At 35.1% G+C, this 21,292-nt stretch overlaps 1 protein-coding gene across 5 annotated transcripts in view; it reads left to right on the top strand.

Moving 5' to 3' along the window:
- The window catches only part of P4HA1 (prolyl 4-hydroxylase subunit alpha 1), an 81,700-nt gene that overhangs the window by 31,674 nt on the left and 28,734 nt on the right, over nt 1-21,292 (top strand). For 4 of the 5 annotated variants that reach the window (XM_035021444.1, XM_035021453.1, XM_035021460.1 and 1 more), the window contains exons 6-9: nt 7,514-7,753; nt 10,816-11,012; nt 14,172-14,348; nt 16,426-16,496. In XM_035021444.1, coding sequence (XP_034877335.1) covers nt 7,514-7,753; nt 10,816-11,012; nt 14,172-14,348; nt 16,426-16,496 — 685 coding nt within the window. Of the gene's footprint in view, nt 1-7,513; nt 7,754-10,815; nt 11,013-14,171; nt 14,349-16,425; nt 16,497-17,515; nt 17,587-21,292 lie in introns of all 5 variants that reach the window. The other variant, XM_035021449.1, reaches the window with a different exon arrangement.

Here is a 21,292-nt window from a genome sequence, read left to right as displayed (position 1 = left end):
CTTCTCATTTGTCTAAGTCTCAGTGCTTGTTTTTGTGTGTTAGGAAAGTCAATTACATCTCCTGTTCTTGGGGTAATGGCTTTATAAAGAAGAGGTTCTGTAGTGCCCTGCAGTATTGTGTCCTCTGTGCTCCAGGGTCCTGTTGTGTCTCCAGTGTGTGCTACATGCACTCAGCTGTTGTGTCCTGGCCACTTTATTCTTCAGGTCAGTCATATGCAGAGGCTCTTTGCCTGTTGTGGGCAGTGTTTAGTTCCTGGCCTGAATGTGGTGAGTTTTAACCAGGTGTGCTCTGGTCTGCTTGTGAAATGAGACCTGTTGCTGCCACCACTGGAACCGACGCCTCGCAAAACTCCCAGGTTGGGAGATGTGGTGTTGGCAGGGGTTTGGGCTAGTCTTCTGGAACTGGGGCAAGTGTGACTGAGAAGGGTGGTTCTTCCAGATTCTGGGGGTGGGGGTGGGGTGTAAGCAAGTAACAAATACTGGCACTGAGCTGATTCCTGCAGGTGGCTCTGTGTTTATGCTGAGGGGCATGGGAGGGAAATGGTGTCTGCTAGTTCTTTTGTATACAGAAGGGTCTTTCCAAGAATGCTGCTTCTCTGGGACATGCTCTGAGATGAGCAGCTAACCTCCTGACATTGTTCCCCAGGTGTTCTGCAGATTGCTGTCTCAATGCCATATGTACACAGGCTGTTTGCCTTGCCTATTCTCCAAAAGCAGTCCTAATGTCCTCTGAGCTCTCCCAAAGTCAAGCACACTGACCTTTAAAATTCTATAGGCTTTTAGTCCTGCTGGTTGCAAGAACTCACTTAATTCAGGCCCTCTCACTTTCCAAGCCAGTTGTTACGGGGATTCTTTTTCCCCGTACGCTCCCCTGTGTGCTAGTTTGTCTCCTCCCACCCAACTGCAGTGGCCATGATCCCTTTCTCTCCCAAACCACCTCTCTGCACTTCCTACCCTTGATGTGGCCTCTTCTATACCTTTAGTTGCGGAGTTTGATCTGTCAGTCTTCAGATCGATTTCTGGGGTATTTAGGATGATTTGATAGTTATCTAGTTGTATTCATGGGATGAGGCAAGCCTAGGGTCCACCTACCCCACCACCATCTTTCCCTTCCTGATTCTTAGAACTGTGTGTTCAAAAGGAAATGTCAGGTAAGTAGTATTTATTTTCTATCATCTAATTTTATTATTTCTTCACATTTGTCATTTTCTGTTTTGTTAGTGTCAAAAAGGGTATTATGTGATTTCCTTTTATAAAGCATAAAAAGAGCCCTATGGGACGTGACTTTCTCCTTCTTAATGTTTATAAAATTTCTTATTATGGAAAATATCAAACAAAAAAATAAAGATAGTGACATAATGAGCTTCCATGTATCCATTACCCAGCTTCAAAAGTTTTTAACACTTTGCCATTGTTTTCTACCCCCTGCTTTTAGTTGTTGTTAATGGACTATTTTTTTTTTTATTTTTTTTTTTTTAAGATTTTATTTATTTATCCATGAGAGGCAGAGAGAGAGAGAGAGAGAAGCAGAGCGAGAAGCAGGCTCCCAAGGAGCAGGGAACCCAATGCGGGACTCGATCCCAGGACCTGGGATCATGACCTGAGCCAAAGGCAGACGCTTAACCATCTGAGCCACCCAGGCGCCCGTTAATGGACTATTTTAAAAGCAAATCCTAGATTATGATGTCATTTTATTCATAAATAATTAAATATGCATATTTAACTGATCAGGGTTTTTTTTTTTTAAATAACAATCACTTACTATTATCCAGCCTAACAAAATGACAGTATTTCCTTAATATAATTTAATACCCAGTCAATATTCAGTTTCTCCAGTGATCTCAAAGGTATCTTTTCACAGTTGTACATTTTGGTTTTTATCTCTTAAATCTATTTTATTATCCTCTCTTCCCCTCTCCTATTCCGTTGATTAAGTTGGAAAAACCTGGTTATATGTCTTGTGGAATGTACATTTTGGAGTAGCCTGATTTTTTTCTTTTGTGTTAATTTGTTCCTCTAACTCCTGTGTTTCCTACAAACCGGTTAGAGCTTGAGTCTCAATTAGATTCTAGTTAAGTTTTTAATTAACTACATGGGTGGCACTCTGAACTTTCTGTTGAATTGCATGACCAGACACCTAACATCTCATCACAGTTTTTGTGTTAGTGATTGATGAGTAGTTTTGGTGGTGGGAGACTGATAAGTCCATATGAAGTTTTCCATGAGTTTCATCTAATTGTTTTGGCAGACTTTGATGATCCTTGCCTAGAACTATTTCATTAGGGGTTGAAAAATGCTGATTTTCTTATCTCATCATTCCTTCTACTTTTATTAGCTGGAATTCTATCGTTAAGAACTTTCTTTCAAGAACCATTTTGTTACCCTGAACTAGAGTTTATATATGAAGGGCAAGATAAATCCTTGATTGTTTTTCTTGTATCAATTTTCAGAGTAATGAGTTGACGTCATAATAACTTCTGGTAGTGACCAGTGATTTTTATCTGAAGTATCATTATAAATTCATGGATTTTTTATATATTTTTATATTTCAATCCATTATTATTAATTATTCATTTGATGCCCCGTTATCCTATTTGAGGCCAGTGGGATCCTCTTTAGATCGGCTAATTTGTCCTTTTGAAATGATCCTATTATTCTTTGCTATTAAGGAAATTTAATTTTTGGCAGTTTTTTCCAAGCTTATCTTAAGAATTTCTACCCCAAAGCAGGAAGAATCAGGCCTTGCTATAGTGAACCTTAATTCTTTTTAATGGGGAATGGCATTTAGAGAGTGGAGTGTAGCTGGGTTCTAGGGATGTCTATTGCTATTAAGTTTGTCATTGATTCTAGGTGTTTTCAATGAACAGAGATAGGAAATATGTGAGTTCATGTTAATTCCAATTCAAATGTAAGATTATAGGGTTTATATACTTATATCTCTCTTTTGTTGAAACTCTTGCTTCCAATGACATTAAACATAATTAGATTTTTGTATTATCCTGTAATAGGCCTAAAATAATTTCAGAATAACAGTACTTATATTATTAACAACATTAAGGTTGTTGAATGCAGTTTGTTTCTTTGTACTTTTTATCCTTAGAATATATGTTAGATTGGATATGATTGGTTAAAATATTGTTTGAAAAACACCTGAAGTAATTCATTTCTTTGTGTGTTTATGCCCTCAATGTTGTATAGTTGGGTTTATTCATTCCAGTATTTTTTCTCCAGTTTTAAGGTATTGTCCTCTTTTTATTATTATTGTTTTTGTTTGTTTCTTTTGGTTAAATATCCAGGAATGAAATCGCTGGGTTGTATGGTAAGCATATATTTAGCTTTTAAGAAACTGCCTAATTTTTTGTACCATTTTACATTCCTTTCATCAGTATGATTTCTTCTACATTCTTCAAACACTTGGTATATTCAGTCTTTTTAATCTTAGCCAGTGTAATGGATACATAGTGGTATCTCATTGTTTAATTTACATTGTTATATATATGTTACAACTGATGACTAACGATGTTGAACATCTTTCCCTGTGTTTATTGGCTAGTCATATCTATTCTTTAGTGAAGAGTCTAGGAGTTCTCTGTATATTTTGGATATAAGTTCTTTATCAGATAAATGTGTTGTGAATATTTTTAACCAGTCTCGTCTTTTTATTTTCATATTAGTGCCTTTCAGAGAGCAGAAGTTTTAAACTTTGATAAAGTTTAATTATCAATATTTTATTTTCTAGAGAGAGGTGGGGGAGGGGCAGAAGGAGAGGGAGAGAGAGAATCTTAAGCAGGCTTCACGCTCAGTGTAGAGCCCAACATGGGGCTTGATCTCACAACCCTGAGATCATGACCTGAGCTGAAATCAAAAGTCAGACACTTAACTAAGCCACTCAGGCAGCCCAATATTTTTTTCACTTATTGATAGTGTTGTTGGTGTCAAATATAAGAAATCTTCGTCTCCGCTCAGGTCTAAAATATTTTTCTTATGTTTTTTTTTATCTAGAAGTTTGATAGTTTGAGATTTCACATTAAGCTATAGGATACATTTTGAATTGACCTTGTATGTGGTAGGCAGTAAAGATTGATGTTTATTTTCTTTTAATATGAATTCTTAATTTGTTGAGCAACATTTAAAAGACTTTCCTTTCTCCATTGAATTGCCTTGACATCTGTCAAAAATCACTTGGTCTATTTCTTGACTCAATTCTGTTCCATTGATTTATATGTCTACCTGTAAATAATATCAAGCAGTCTGAACTACAGCTTTTTAAAAAAAATATTTATTTATTTGAGAGAGAGCAAGCCCGAGTGGGGGGAGGGGCAGAGGGAGAGAGGGACAAGTAGACTTTCCGCTGAACAGGGAGCCCAATGCAGGGCCCAGTACCAGGACCCTGGTATCATAACCTGAGCTAAAGGCAGACACTCAACCACTGAGCCACCCAGGGGCTCCTGAACTATAGCTCTATAGTAAGTATTGAAATCAGGCAGAAAAAGTCCTCCAGCTATGTTCTTTGGTAAAATTGCTTTGACTAGTCTATATTTCCATATAAATCTTAGAATCAGCTTGTCAGTTTCCCAAAAAAAATGCCTGTAGGAATTTTGATTGGGGTTGGGTTGAATCTTGCAAAGAATTAGGGCAGCATTGTCATTTTAACAATATAGACTTTTTCTAATCCATGAACATGTTATATCTCTCCATTTATTTAGGTCAGAGAAGTTGGGGTAGGAGACAAGATATTTTGACATTCACGTTAAACCACCATGAGTCGAACAGTTACTGTTTGCCCATTGATGTCAAAACTTGGAAAAATCTCTCCCCTGCCTCCTTGTTTTCCTGCTCTTTGGTCCTCCCTTTTCTTAGTCTGTGTCTTTTTCACTGAAAGCAAATTTATCACAGGCTTAGTTTTTAATTCCTATCCTGTCTTTCTCCTATTTAAAATTTTACATTGTTTTGGTTTCTAAATATCTTTTTTAAAAATTTTATTTTATTATGTTAGTCACCATACATTACATCATTAGTTTTTGATGTAGTATTCCATGATTTCACTGTTTGTGTATTACACCCAGTGCTCCATTCAATACGTGCCCTCCTTAATACCCATCCCCGGGCTAACCCATCCCCCCACCCCCCTCACCTCTAAAACCCTCAGTTTGTTTCTCAGGTGCCCTCAATTTAACATTTTCACATATTTCTGTCTAGATCTTTCTGGCTTCCTATATGGCATTTGAAATAATCTTTCTTGGATGCCTGGGTGGCTTAGTCGGGTAAGCATCTGCCTTTGGCTCAGGTCGTGATCTCAGGGTCCTGGGATTGAGCCCTGTGTTGTTGTTGGGCTCCCTTCTCAGTGGGGAGTCTGCTTCTCCCTCTCCCTCTGCCCCTCCCCTCCACTCATGTTCTCTCTCTCAAATAAATAAAAATCTTAAAAAAATTATCTTTCTTTGACATATTGGCCTATACATTTCCTTGCTTTTAGTTTATTACAGTTTTTAGCTGTAATATTTGGTTCAGCTACAAAACTTGCTTAAACAAGGTGTTTCTTCCCCAACCCCTAGTGCTAAACTCAAGAAAATAATTGAAAAATAGTATCAATTTATAGACATAAAATTATTACTCTAGTTTCATATTACCAGATGTCTTAAGAGTAAAGTTACCAGTTTACGACTCCCCTATTAAATTTTGCCATTTAATGGTATAATATGACACAGACTTCTGGAGTAATAGTGTGCAGATTCCAATTCTCACTCTTTGCTGTGTGACCTTTAGCACAGTAGTTAACCTCTCTCTACCTTAATTCCTCATCTGGATTGCTTTGAGAATTAAATGAGTGACAAATGCCTGGCACATAGTAAGGCCTCAATAAATGTAGGCTGTTGTTTAAAAATATTTTTCTTCAGGGTTGTTTTAATTTCATATTTCTTTAATGATTAGTGAGGCTATTTTTCCACTTTTTCATTTTTTTATTTTATTTTATATGAACCGTCAAATATCCTTTTTTAACTAGTTTTTTTTTAAAGTAGGCTCCACACCCAACATGGGGCTTGAATTCCTGACCCTGAGATCAATAGTTGCATGCTCTACTGACTGAGCCAGCCAGGTGCCCCATCTCCTTTTCTTAAGACAGAAGTTTTACTTCACAAGCCAGTTGACATAGCAACACCAAAAGCCTAACTAACTAAGGATTAATTAAGTTAGACTTCACCAAAATTAAAGCTTCTGTACTTTACACCGTCAATAAAGTGAAAAAACAACCCATACAGTGGGAGAGAATATGTGAAAATCATATTTCTGATCAGAGACTTGTATCCAGAATATGTAAACAACTCTAAAAATAATAAAGAGAATCAAATTTTTAACTGGGCAAAGGATTTGAGTAGACATTTTCCCAGAGATGATACACAAATGGACAATAAGCACGTGAAAAGATGCTCATCATCATCATCATCATAATGAAATACTACTTTCTACCCAATAGAATGGCTATAATATAAACAATTGGACAACAAGTATTAGTGAGGATGTGGAGAAATTAGAACCTTCATACATTGCTGGTGGGATTGTAAAATGGTGTGGGTACCTTGGAGAACAGTTTGGCAATTCCTGAAAATATTTAAGCAGAGTTGCCATGGGACCCAGCAATTCCACTACTACCTATGAGTAATGTAAACAAATGTCCACTCAGAAACTTATACATGAATGTACATAGTAGCATTATTCATAAAAGCCAAAAAATTAGAAATAACTCAGATGTCCCATCAACTGATAAAGCATAGTCTTTCCATACAGTGGACTGTTACTTGGCAATATAAAAGATGCTACAACATGAATGAACCTTGAAAACATTATACTGAGTTGAAAGAAGCAGTCACAAAAGACCCTATTTTACATAATTCTGCTTATATGAAATAACCAGAATAGGCAATGAGTGGTTGTCTAAGGCTAGGGCGGAGAGGGGGAGATAATGGGTAGTGACTGCTAATGGCTACAGGGTTTCTTTTTGGGGTGATGAAAATGTTCTAAAATTAGGTTGCGATGTTGGTTGCATAACTCTGAATATACTGTAAACTATTGTATTCTTTAAATGGGTGAACTTTATGGTACGTAAAGTACATATTATTAATGCTGTTGGAGGGAAGGGGAAAGGGAAGGAATCAATTTACAGGTCTGCCTTTCTTCCTGTCCATTCATTTTTTGCCCAGATTATTGGTTAGGAGTAAGATATTTGTCCTATGGTGATTCCTGCTGTGCTAGAAAATTGCATGCTTCAACTTAATTGATGTTTCATTTTGGTATGATGACTGATCATTGAAGTCTTGGGTTTTCTAGGTCCACGACCCCTATTAGTATGATTCTTACCATGTTTCATTACCTTGTAGATTGTTCCTTTGTTCATAAATTTAGGATGATTCTTGTTCAGAAGGCTGTTATAAAGTTCAAATGAAAGTGAGATAGCACTTTGAAAGCTGTGTAGTCCTAAATAAATATTTCTAAAGTTCTCTTTATTTTCTTTCCACAGGAGTAAAACACAAATCTTTTCTAACAGTTGAAGACTGTTTTGAGTTGGGCAAAGTGGCCTATACAGAAGCCGATTATTATCATACAGAACTGTGGATGGAACAAGCACTAAGGCAGCTGGATGAAGGCGAGGTTTCTACCATTGATAAAGTCTCTGTTCTAGACTATTTGAGCTATGCGGTATATCAGCAGGGAGACCTGGATAAGGCACTTTTGCTCACAAAGAAGCTTCTTGAACTAGGTATGTTAATTTGGCCTAATTCAAGGTTTTATATATATATATATATATATAGTTATATATATATGTGTGTGTGTATGTGTGTGTATGTATGTGTATATATATATATATATATATGTATATTTGATAATATTTATATATATATCTCATGATAACCATGATACATAAAAGTGCTAAGCTGTATCGTAAGATAAATATATATATAAAATTCTGATATATGACTATATATCTTGTCTTATATATGTAATGATAAATATATATAATTCCGATAATTGTAATTCTGATATATAATTCATCATATAGCTTTGGTACATTTTTTTTCTTTTTCAGGTCTTTATTTAAATTCCAGTTAACACACAGTGCAATATTAGTTTCAGATATAGAATTTAGTGATTCATCACCTACACACAACACCTGGTGCTCACCACAGCTGCCTTCCTCAATACCCATCACCTGTCTAACCCATCCTCCACCCACCTCCCCTTCAGCAACCATCGGTTTGTTCTCTGTAGTTAAGAGTCTGTTTCTTGGTTTGCCTCTTTTTTCTCCCCTTATGTTCATTTGTTTTGTTTCTTAAATTCCACATAGGAGTGAAATCATATGGTATTTGTCTTTCTCTGACTGACTTGCTTTGCTTAGCATTATACTCTCTAGTTCCATATATGTCATTGCAAAGATTTCATTCTTTTTTATGGCTGAGTAATATCCATTTTGTACTTTGTATTTGTTACAAGTCAAGAGTCTATCTGTTAGACAAATTTTATCCTCTGTCCACTGAATAAATGGCAACTCATTTTTCTCAGCTAATGGTACTACGACAGTGGCTGTTATTCTCTGCTGTGTACTCTTCGGGAACTTCAAAATTGGATCTAACCTAACTAGCTCTGTCAAAAATGTTTATTTACCATGTTGTCGTATTAAATATTAACCAGTTTCCTTTGAAGAATGTTTATGTTTTATTGCATTTCATATTTAAAAATAGTGATTTGAAATAAATAGACAAAATATATTTGTCATATTCAAATGTTAGATAATGTGATATCCTATGAGGATTTGATCACTAGTATTTTGGACTTGTTTCTCTAAGTATGATCCAGAAACCATGTGCATCAAAATTATTTGGATACATATTAGACATGAAAAATTCCTTGATCTCCACCCCAGACCTACTAAATCAGAATCTCTGGAGGTAGAGTTGTACATTTATATATTCAGGTTGGTGTGTGTGAGCGTATATACGTTGGTATATAATGAAGCTTTAAAACTTTTTAAAAATTAGTATTTTTCTGAACAGGTTAATATGTGTATGTTAGAAGAGTCAAATAGTTTAAAAAGATTGGTCATCTGAAAATGAACTTCTGACAGGTTATTTCTTGGTTGAGTGAATTAATAAATTGAGATATTAGTTCAGGTACCCCTTTTTTCAGTATTTTGTAGTGATTTTTTTCCTCCTGACTTAGAGTCATTATAGGAAATTTTTAAAAAAAGAAAAAGATAATGGAAGAGTCATCCATAAGCCAATCACTGGACAATACCCACAAATTTTGTTTCCTTGTAGTATATACTCCCTTCCCTGCACATATACACTTTCCTCTTTCTTTTACAAAATTAAGATCATATTGTATATTACAACATATATTGTGAGCAGTTTCTCAAAGACAGATTTACAAATCTAAGGCTAGATTTCCTAATCACTTCAGTTAATATCACAAGTGAAGTTTCTATATATTCTGTCTTTATTATTTGTGTGTGTGTGTGTGTGTGTGTGTGTGTGTGTGGTGGTTTGGATTTTTTTTTTCTTTCTCCCGGATGGGTGGAGTAGTCTTCCCCATCTAAAAGATAGCTTGCTTTTCCCCTACTAAAAGATAGCTTAAAATGATGACTAGCAATTCAGAGGCAGTTAGTGGATTCTGGCTTATTTGAAAATTATAACTTTAGTTTCTCTTTTTCCATCTCACATAGAATTTTGGGACTGAAATTCTCTCAGCCCTTGGAAGTAGGCTATGTTCTGCATTTATAATGTATCTGTGGTGAACGTTGCTTTTGAACTGCATACACTGTCTTCCCCATGATGATTACATTTCAGTTTCAGAAAAATCTTTAACATTGCTTAAAATAAGTAGAATGAGTAATATTTTAGAATTCTTTTTTTTTTTAAGATTTTATTTATTTATTTGACAGAGAGAGACACAGTGAGAGAGGGAAAGCAAGCAGGGGGAGTGGGAGAGGGAGACGCAGGCTTCCCACCGAGCAGGGAGCCCGATGCGGGGCTCAATCCCAGGACCCTGGGATCATGACCTGAGCCGAAGGCAGACGCTGAACGACTGAGCCACCCAGGCGCCCCTAGAATTCATTTTTTAAAAAGATTTTATTTATTTATTTGACAGAGAGAGTGAGAGAGAGATCACAAGTAGGCAGGCAGAGGGAAAAGGAGAAGCAGGCTCCCTGCCAAGCATGGAGCCTAATGTGGGGCTCAATCCCAGGATGCTGGGATCATAACCTGAGCCGAAGGCAGACACTTAACGGACTGAGCCATCCAGGCGCCCCTAGAATTCATTTGGCTTCAAATTGATCATAATTCATTTGGCTGATTAATAATTTCTCAAAGTAGAATATTTGCTACTTTGAAATAAATGGCTGATTCCTTCTCCAGAACCCTTTTTACATAGGGTGACTCTATGTGATTTACTTTATACCTGTTATTTTGGTACAATAATTTTTAAAAAAGATTTTATTTAGTTTGAGAGAGAGAGGATGCGTGAGCAAGGTGGGGGTGGCAGTAGAAAGAATCTCAAGCAGACTCTGTGCTGAGTGTGGAGCTGGAAGCAGGGCTCATCGCACAGCCCCAGATCAAACCTGAACTGAAACCAAGAGTTGGTTGCTTAACTGACTGAGCTACCCAGGCACCCCTGGTATAATAATTTTTATTAGTGCCTCCTTTCACTCTCATAAGTATCCTGGTTTGGAAGGTAAATTATATGGGCCTCTATTTTTATATTACTATATTCGGATGCTTGAATGACTGTAAACTTAACCATGGTCATGCTTTCTTCCTTATCCAATAGATCCTGAACACCAGAGAGCTAATGGTAACTTAAAATATTTTGAATATATAATGGCTAAAGAAAAAGATGTCAATAAGTCCGCTTCAGATGACCAATCTGATCAGAAAACCACACTGAAGAAAAAAGGGGCTGCTGTGGATTACCTGCCAGAGAGACAGAAGTACGAAATGCTGTGCCGTGGGGAGGGTATCAAAATGGTAAAGTGGAAAAGCCAATTGTGTGTGTGTATGAATGTGTGTGTGTGTTTGTACATAGTTCTGGAGAGAATCAGAGTTCTTTTATATTTAAGCCTATGTCATAAAAATCAGAGTTAACTGTTGAAGTATTACCGTATGCCACACCAACTTATTGTGGGCGTCACAGTGTGCTCCCAACGATTAGTAAAATAGCTTTAGAATAAAGCTGTTGAATCATTATGCCATTTTGTGTATTTTTGGTAATATAACTCTTGCATAGGCCAAAGAGGCTTATTTTTATAAGATGAAGGGTCAGATAGTTTAAGGGAAGTGATAAGATTTTTTCTTATATTTTAATGCGAAAGATATTTCCACAGTCTTAAGCAGAAATAATATACCAGCTTCACCCATCCTGTAAAACAAAGAACTCCTCTATACAATAATCTTTTGTGGTTTTACTCCTAGTTGACCTTGACAGGATTGCTTAGTGAAATGTGTTAGTCTATTTAAGAAATACTTAAAATGCCGAGAGAGTTTCTGCAGATTTTGGCTTTAACATTTATTTTTTTATTATTATTTTTTTTTAATTTATTTTATTTGACAGAGAGAATGAGAGAGAGAGCACATGAGAGGGGGGAGGGTTAGAGGGAGAAGCAGGTTCCCTGCCGAGCAGGGAGCCCGATGCGGGACTCGATCCCGAGACTCCAGGATCATGACCTGAGCCGAAGGTAGATGCTTAACCGACTGAGCCACCCAGGTGTCCCTATAGTTTGTTTTTTAAAGTAAATGTAAGTAAAGAAACTGAGTTAAAGAATATTAAATTAAAAAGATACAGGTGACATTCGCATATGGCAAATATCATTCAAGTTTATCTTTTTTTTTTTTAAAGATTTTATTTATTTATTTGAGAGAGAGTGAAGGAGAGAGAGAGAACACATGAGAGGGGATAGGGTCAGAGGGCGAAGCAGACTTCCCGCCGAGCAGGGAGCCCGATGCGGGACTCGATCCCGGGACTCCAGGACCTAGACCTGAGCCGAAGGCAGTCGCTTAACCAACTGAGCCACCCAGGTGCCCCTGTATGATCCATTTTGAGATAATTTTTTTTTTAAAGATTTTATTTATTTATTTGAGAGAGAGAGCACATGAGAGGGGGGAGGGTCAGAGGGAGAAGCAGACTCCCTGCCGAGCAGGGAGCCCGATGCGGGACTCAAGGATCATGACCTGAGCCGAAGGCAGTCGCTTAACCAACTGAGCCACCCAGGCGCCCTAACATTTATTTTTTTTAATACTTAAATGTGCCTATAAATATCCTTTTCTTTATTGTGTATCTGTATTTATGTATTTATAACTCAGAGTACTAGTGTTTCAGGGTGTTAATTGATAAAAGACCACAAACAAAAAAGTTCAACTCTGGGAACATAGGTTTTTGTTCGGCCTCAGGGCTTTTCAGAGCCTTTTTATGATAATGTACAATATGGATATACTATACATTGCTTCCCAACATTAATTGATAAAGCATGGAACCCGTTTTTAAGGAATATCATGTGGTACTAGTTTTCAGTTGAATGCAGGCATATGTAGAAGGAATTAGTGAATTTTTGAAGTAAGTATTTTAAGTGTAAACATTTGAATAGTGTGTTAAGTTTTTCTCTGCTACTAATAAAGTCAAGCTGGGCTGTACATTTTGATATTGGTGACTTTTTGATATTTGAGGACTTACTGTTGACAGCTTAATCTCTTAACAGCAAATGCGTAGATCATATCTATGTTGACACTTCTGAGAGCTAAGTTTATGGACTCCTGGAAGAACATGCTTACTTTTGCTTTGGGTGCTAATGAGTAAATAAAAGTATAATGACAGTCTGATAGACTCACGAAACATTTCTTTTTTTTAATTTCACACCTAAATGTTTTATTACACATCTGTTGAAGATACTCAAAAAATAACCAAAAAACTATTGTTACACCTAAAAAGGTACACAATATTTCCATAATATTATACATCTAGTTAGTGTTCAAATTTCTAGTAGTAAGCAGATATTATTTTATTGCCTTTAATAAATCTTAAAGAAGAAATCAAAATAGAGCCATAGGTATAAAACAGAAGTCTGCTTAATTTACCAGTGTGTTGATGTGACACACACATGTCAACTCTGCCCAAAATCAAGGATCATCTTTCCTCTCAGGATAGTTAAATTCACCTCATCATTGTATCAAAGACTTATAATAAATAAATCTTTAGATTTGACTCTAGGTAAATAAAGTACATGGAGAATAAACATGCATCATTATTTGTCTTAGGATGTTAGCTAATAATTAAAACAAAAACTAGGGGCACTTGGGTGGCTCAGTCGGTTAAGCATCTGCCTTCAGCTCAGGTAATGATCCCAGGGTCCTGGAATGGAGCCTGCTTCTCCCTCTCCCTTTGCCGCTCTCCCTGCTTGTGCTCTCTCACTCACTCTGTCAAATAAATAAAATCTTTTAAAAAAACAAAAACAAACAAAAACTAATATTATTTCTATTTCATATATGATATACTTGTTTAATCAAGAGAAGAATCAGCAATGGATAATTTAGTTAATATAGATTGAAAGGAACATTTATTTGTTTTGTCGATCACTCTATTTTTAATAGTCATCAATAAAAGCACCTGCCTTTAATAACTTATTTTCTCTTTTTCAGAATTACTCATTTTCATCTTTGCTTTTTAAAACTAACTAAATTTGTTTATGCTGCAAGCATCTAACTGGGAGGTATTTAGGAAAACCTGGTGAGGTTTTGTTTTATTTTTCCTTTTAAAAACTTTTTCTCTGGGTGCTTCCCAGTTACTTTGTGAAGTTTGGAGCAGTGCAGGTCATTTATTTCATATTTTCATAAATATTTCATTATTCTTTATATTTAGATACCTGAACTTTATTTTGATGAGACATGAGTTAAAAGTGAAACCCTATCTTTTTTCTTATTTAAGGCCTAGCATCTCTCCCAGAAAATAATCATTAATAAAACTTTTAAATCCTGAATGTCCTATTTGATGCAAAATACTTGCAGAGTACTATCTTTTGTATATTCTTCCATCAATGCTCTATGTATACGCAAGCATGATTATTGTTTCTTTTTTGCATAGGAGCAAGCATTATTATTACTCTAATATGTTTATCATTTTCTTAACTTTATGTTTAGACTCCTCGGAGACAAAAAAAACTCTTTTGCCGTTACCATGATGGAAACCGGAATCCTAAATTCATTCTGGCTCCAGCCAAACAGGAGGATGAGTGGGACAAGCCTCGTATTATTCGCTTCCATGATATTATTTCTGATGCAGAAATTGAAATTGTCAAAGATCTAGCAAAACCAAGGGTAAATAATTTTTTTCTCTCAATTTACTCTACCTGTGTATTAGTTTTGCCTTTGCAAGATTACAAAGATGACAATTGATATGGCAGTAACCCCACAGATAGTTTTAGATATTGCTGTCACAACATAATGGAGTTGTTAATAAGCTCTGTTTATACTAGTTTTTCCTTAGTTTGTTATTAACACAAATAGCATACCCTGCAACTGGGTTTTAAACACTAAATTATGAAAATCATAGATGAGATTTTTTTATTCACACTGATTTTATTCACAGATGTTTCAGCATCTTCCTGAAAAAGTTTTGTATGTATTTTCAAACCCTTTAGTCTCATAGGCTAATCAAAGACCAACTTTCTCATATCTTCAATATTTTTATCTGAAGGAATACTTGAAGTATTTTTATTCCTCTTTGGGCACATTATTACTGGAAAGATATAATTGCACAAGCATCATGCTGATTTGAAATAAGGACATCATAGTTTTCTGACTTTAACTCCTATCATTTATCTTAAGGAAAACAATTTAAAAAAAATTTTTTTATTTCAATTCAATTTAATTAACATATAGTGTATTATTAGTTTCAGAGGTAGAATTTAGTGATTCATTAAGGAAAATAATTTAATGTAAACACAATCCCATAAACTTAGTGTTTAGCATAGAAATTCTTCTTCTATGAGAATTTGAGAAAGACTACCCTTTATGCTCTTGTCTTTTTTCCCATCAGCTTGTTCTTAAAACCTATTTGATCTCATTGATAGTAATACAAACTGCCATCAGTTTCATAAAGAGATTGTTAAACATTAAGCTTATCTGTGCTCTGTACAGGAGTTGGCAAATTTTTTCTGTAAAGGTGCAAATAATAAACATATTTCAGGCTTTGCTGGCTATATCATCTATCACAAATACTCAAGTCTACATTGTAGTGTGAAAGCAGCCATAGAAAATATATAAATGAGCATGGCTATATTTCAGTAAAACTTTATTTCCAAAAACCAGTGGCAGGCTGAATTTGGCGCATGGGCCATAGGTTGCTGATCCTTGTTATAAAGGTTTAATTATCTGGATATCTGTACTCAATCTTAAGGTCAGAATTTTTGTTGCTGTTAAGTTTTACTATTCCAGATTGGTACTTTTTTTTTTAACCAAAGATTACATTTTAAATGGAAAAGACTGGTCTAATATGTATAGGTGCTGTCCAAGGGAATTCTTATAAATCTTCCAGAGCACTACTTAAATCACACCATATTCTATCGGTATCTTTTCAATTTCTGTTTTAGTCCATTCTTTGTGGTCAGTAAACCCAGTAAACCAAAATACCTTGGTGGAATATTTTTTAAGAATTCATTTCAGCTTAGAGGTCAAGTCTTGTATCTCTGGATTTGGAGGCCTCAGTCTTCAAAGGGGATGCGTCAGTTGGATTATTTTAATCAAAAAATTCAGTGCCGATAAAAATTTTATACTCTTTTCAAATTTCAGAATCATTTTTATTTGTTAGTTTGAAGTCATTATCTTGGCTGGTCCTCTCTTTCCTACTGTTTTTGTACATTTATGAGTTCTTTTCATCTGCCTTTCTGCTGAGTCCAAGATTATTTCACTGTATATGTGAAATACATGAACAGATATGTTGAAAGAAGTAAAGATGGACCCTGAAAGAAATTTTGGACAGCATTAACCTTTGTAAACCGTTCCATCACTAAAAAAAAATTAACATCAAAAGTTTGAAACGGATCATTAACTACAAATAGCCATTCTTATAACTATAAATTAGACATCAAATTTTAGAAATTTCTTCCCTCCCAGTCTCCTCCAACGACTGAAAGAAATTTAATTTCTAATCTCTTTTGTTTGTGTACCCTCCATTCATGCAAAGCAAAAACAAAATATAAAAAATAACAACAACAAAAAAAGCTTAAAAGCCAACTGTCTCTCAAGGCTCAACACAGGGTGACTGAAAGTCTTATGGAGTTCTTTTCTCTTTTCATCCTCCTTTGTAAAAATCCCAGAATTCTGACTGGTTGGATAAATGTGATTCATTTTTTTTTGTTTTGTAATGCAACTATTTTGATGGTTGGCTTCACAGCTGAGGCGAGCCACCATTTCAAACCCAATAACAGGAGACTTGGAGACGGTACATTACAGAATTAGCAAAAGGTAAGAGATGTGTATGTTGCATATTTTGCCCTCTAATGAGTGTTTTGTACATCCTACAGGAATATTCATTTAAGGGAAGTAGGTCATTTTCAGTCTCCAGCTCAAGTCACCGCCTATTTATATACGCATGGATAAACTGCTTTGTGTTTCACAGGTCTTTCCCTTTAACTAGAAGTTCTTTTTTTAATCTTTAATTGGTCTGTTGTTTTTAGGGAATTAATACGCTTTGCATTTCTCTTCAGGTCAGGAATCAAATCTCCAGGAAATGGCTTGATACTTGTTTTCTTTTTCCTTTTTCTTGCCAAAAGGGAAAAAAAAGAAAAAGCAGCAGCCTGGATTAATCTGGGAGTAGTCTTTGTTTATATAGTTCTCTCATATTCATAAATGCTGCAGTGAATTCACATCATTCTTCATAGTGATTTGTATTGGCATTTGTTCATTCATCTTGTGGAATACCATTGTCATTTTGGAGTAATCTGTAGTCCTCCTGTTGGAGTTATTTTAAAAAACTTGCTGACTAGAAAGTTGGCAATGGAAAGAAGGGTTATGCTTCTGATCTCAGTCTTCTAACTACTATTACTCATGAACTTATTTGCCTTTTACTTCGCCAGAGAGACTTAACAGTTTTATCTCAGTGAGAGTTTTAAAAAATAAATTTAAAGAGACTATTAACTATTCTTTTGTCAAAATACTTAAAGGACTTTAAACTTCTAGATCTGAGAAAGCTCCTGTGAAACCCAGTGCTATAAATCATTTACATATATTTTCAAATGATTTTTTTTAAAAAAAGTGAAAGGACAATAAATCTACAACAAAAATATGTCAACCCATTTTCTCTTGATTTGGAAGTGGCTTTTATTGCCACCTGTCTAAATGTTTTTGCTGATTTGAAACCATTACCTACCATCCAGACCAATCTGAACCCTTCCAATCACCTGTGGCTTGGCAAAACAAAACAAACAAAAGCCCAAAATTGCCTGCTACGTGAGTAAGTCCTTGTCCTTTCTCTTTTTTTGTAGCTGAGCCGAGCTACAGTACATGACCCTGAGACTGGAAAATTGACCACAGCACAGTACAGAGTATCTAAGAGGTAAGGGAGTAATGGAGAGAATTTTAGTCCTATTTGGACGATTTTCCTTCTTGAGAATCTAATTTTCATAAAGTTTCTAAGACCTAGGCTTAGGCATGACAACCATGCTTGAATTTTCATGATAAACTAATAAACAGACATGGTTATGGGGCAGTTAACAGAGATTTTCCAGAAGTAACTTACTGGATTTCAAAATGCCTGCTGAGACTCCCCAGACCCTAATTGAAAAGTGAAGTGTGTTCCGATATTGAAGTAAGAGAAGTTCCCAAAGAACCTTCGTAGAAACAAGGCCTAATTTGACTTCTATAGTAAAGCAAAGGTATAAAAATCTCTGGGTCACCAGAATAGCTGCAGGTATTGAGAAAGTGCATGCCTTTTAAGTCAATTGGTTTCAAATTCTTTGCTTTTAACAATGTTTAAAGAGAATGTACTTAAGTTATTAGCTGATCACTGAAATAATTTTTAACAGTAGATTACTGTGTAACTCATGTATATAACTTAGAAGGAGCCCACAGAATAAGTGACATTATTCCAACAGAACTCCTTTTCCATCTACCTATTTATGTAATGGAGATTTCTCAGCTCTCATAAAAATGAGAATATTGAAAATAACAAAATAAGCTCCTTCCATCTCATTAGAAACATCTTAATGTATTTTCACTTTTCATATTGGGTAATGATTGTTTAATCATGTAAGACTAATGTGTACTAATGATAATTGTAATAACTCATTCCAGAAGACATTATTTTTAACAATTAGACCTTTATGTTAGAGGAATTTATATTTTTATCAATTTATAAAAGTATTTTTTTGTAGAGAAGTATAATGTAATTAAAGATTTTCAGGCATAGAAATATATTTCTCTAGGATGGGGCTTCTCAACCTCAGCACTATTGACGTTTTGGATCAGATAATTCTTTGTTGTTGGGGGTTGTCATAGCTTTGTATGACATTTTGCAGCATCTCTGGCACCCACTAGATGCCAGTAATGCCCTTCATCCCAGTTTTGACAATCAAAAATGTCTCCAGACTTTGCCAAACATCCCCTGGTAGGCAAAATTCCCACCACCACCCCCAGAGACTTCACCTCTCTACCCATGTTGAAAGCCACTCTTCTAAGATAAGAATGGAATGAAAATGCAGTTCAAGGGGGGGAAAAAAAGAATGATATAAAAGTTCCCAAGTACTAAAAAATTCATTCATGTATTTTTTTTAAAGTGAATCATGGTGGGCATTAAATCATCGTGGTATTTAGATTCCACTGGATACGTTAAAAAAAAAGATCATTTTTCAGAAATTACCACTAATTTCAGAATTCTTTCAAACTATTTGATGAAAAATTCTAGTTTTCAACTAAAATGTGCAGAAAGTACATAGATTTAACAACTATTTTAGGAGTTACTGGAACAGAAATTTTGAATATTATTGCTGTAAGTCATAACAAAAGTACTATGAAGGCTGTACAGAATGCATTGTTTCCTTACTCTTTTTGGGCAAAGCTATATGTTCTTCATATGGTAATAACCTTCAACATGCCCGCATACATATCCTGGTTTCCTAACCATGTGCCCCATGCTACCTGCCCCCAGCAAACTAGAAGACATGAAGAAAATTTAATTTCTATCATATGACTTTGATTTCAGGGAGACTAAGGATTTGTAGAAATTAATTTGGATAATGTTTTGATACATGATTTATAATGCTTCTGTGCATTGTAATTAACTCTAAATTTCAAGTTAAACTTCAGCTAATTTTCCATTTTATTACAGAATCTTACTCATGTCTTAAAAAATTAACCTTTTATTTTTTTAAAAATAAGCCATTATGTATTTTATCAAAGATTACTACATGGTTTTAGGCATTTTTACTGTCATAAGGCTTGTTTCTAAGTTCTCCAGATTTGGATGCTTTTAGGAAGCACATAAAAGAAAATTTCATGAACTTAGTTCTTTGGAAGTCCTTTTTGGAAATTTTTTTATATATACAGTGGACCTTCTGAAGAAATATCCAGCCCACAGAGTCATTGGACTCTTACCAGTAAGGCAAAATAAATTACTCTTGGAAAGGTGATCTACAGACTTTTTTTCCTTAAGAACTAAATACTTCTAAGCCTTTTGGGCTTATTTTTAAAATATTCTAACTTTATAGCTCTGAGAAGCAATTTTATTGGATTTTTTAGAAAGACATAACCATACTTTATATTATATATGGCAATAGAAGGCATTTAGCCAGCAGCATTAGAAGCATTGGAAGACTAACACCAGAATAAATTCACCCAATCTTAGCAGAGTATGCGGGGGGGGTGGGGGGTGGGTGGGTGGGTGTGTGTGGGGGGGGGTGGGTGGGTGTGTGTTCGTGTTCAAATACTCATGTTTACTTAAGGAAAATTGTTCAGCAAGTCTTTTAAAAAGAAAATAGATATGTTGAGAGAGAGGTCTTAACTGTTAAAGAAGGAATTTGCTCCATAAAATATCCTAAACATTTCATATTTTAACAAGTAAGGTTTTGCTTTTTTGGGAATTTATTAGCTATGTCAAGACATTTTTTACCCATCACTGGAATCTGAATTTTGAATATTCCTACAAGTGAAATAAATGAGTGTTTTAGGTTTACTTCATATATTATACCTCTGAAAAAGGCATCTCAAATATAAAATAGAAAAATTTATGTGTACTGATGTCAGTTAATGTAGTTCCTTTTGCTGTGGGAACATCTGTATTTTGAATGGGTCAGAAGGGAATTTCAAATATCTGTATTTTGAGAAATTTCTAAGTGATTGCATCATCTTCCATGGAAGGAAAAATATGTTCCAGCATCCTAGCAAATAGAATTTTATTCGGGTAAAGTATGTGTGGAAATCCATTACTGTTTATTTACTTTATCTCTGAACTTTTATTTACTTTATCTTTATTGATTATCTCTGAACGTTTGGTAAGTCATGTCTGTCCTTTCCATAATTAAAAAAAAAAAAAAACTAAAAATTTACTACAGCTTGTTAATGGAGATGCTAATAATTTTGGCTACAGCAGAGAAGTGGAATTTTAGTTTTGGAAAAGTAAACATTGAGTTTACATGCTCTGAAAAGACATTTAGTTATGTGAGCTCATAAAGTCCAGTTAAAGTAATATTAAGAGATATGCAAATAAACAATCTAGTGTGGTAGAAAAAGCTTCTTTGATTCTGGTAGGTTATTTTTAGAAGTAGTTTTCCTTTTCTTACTCTGATATACAGATTTCCCATAATACGGCATTTTCTTATGCTTATGATTTAATTTACCCATGGAAATAAGGAACAAATACAATATAAAAGCTTATTATTATTTTATAGTATGGGGCAAATACAAACATCTTTGAATATTTCAGATATTTTTTTAAATTGGAGTCGCTTTTAACAACGACAGTCCGTTAGGTTGAACAGTAGTTCTCAGATTGAGATAACTGAAACAGATAGATCTATAGTATGATTGCATAATTGTCCCACTAAGATCCAAAGGGCCAGGATAAACTCCCAGGCTAGATGATCAGCCTTTCTTTGTTAACCGTCAAGCACTTAGAGAAGAATTATTGAAAGTTTGCTCTCTGTAACTGGCACTTGGGGTCTTGAATTACTTTTTGCCTTTGCAAAAAATCACATAGTTTTTATATTAGCTAATTGTAAAATGTCAATTTTCACGTGTTGGGTTGGAAGAAAGTAGTGGAAATTATA

The sequence above is a fragment of the Mirounga leonina genome, unplaced genomic scaffold (assembly GCF_011800145.1).
Source record: "Mirounga leonina isolate KUSES-001 unplaced genomic scaffold, KU_Mleo_1.0 Mir_114, whole genome shotgun sequence".
Classification (NCBI taxonomy): Eukaryota; Metazoa; Chordata; class Mammalia; order Carnivora; family Phocidae; genus Mirounga; species Mirounga leonina.
Note: the sequence above shows the minus strand (reverse complement) of the source record. Positions and strands in the feature narration are given on the sequence as shown.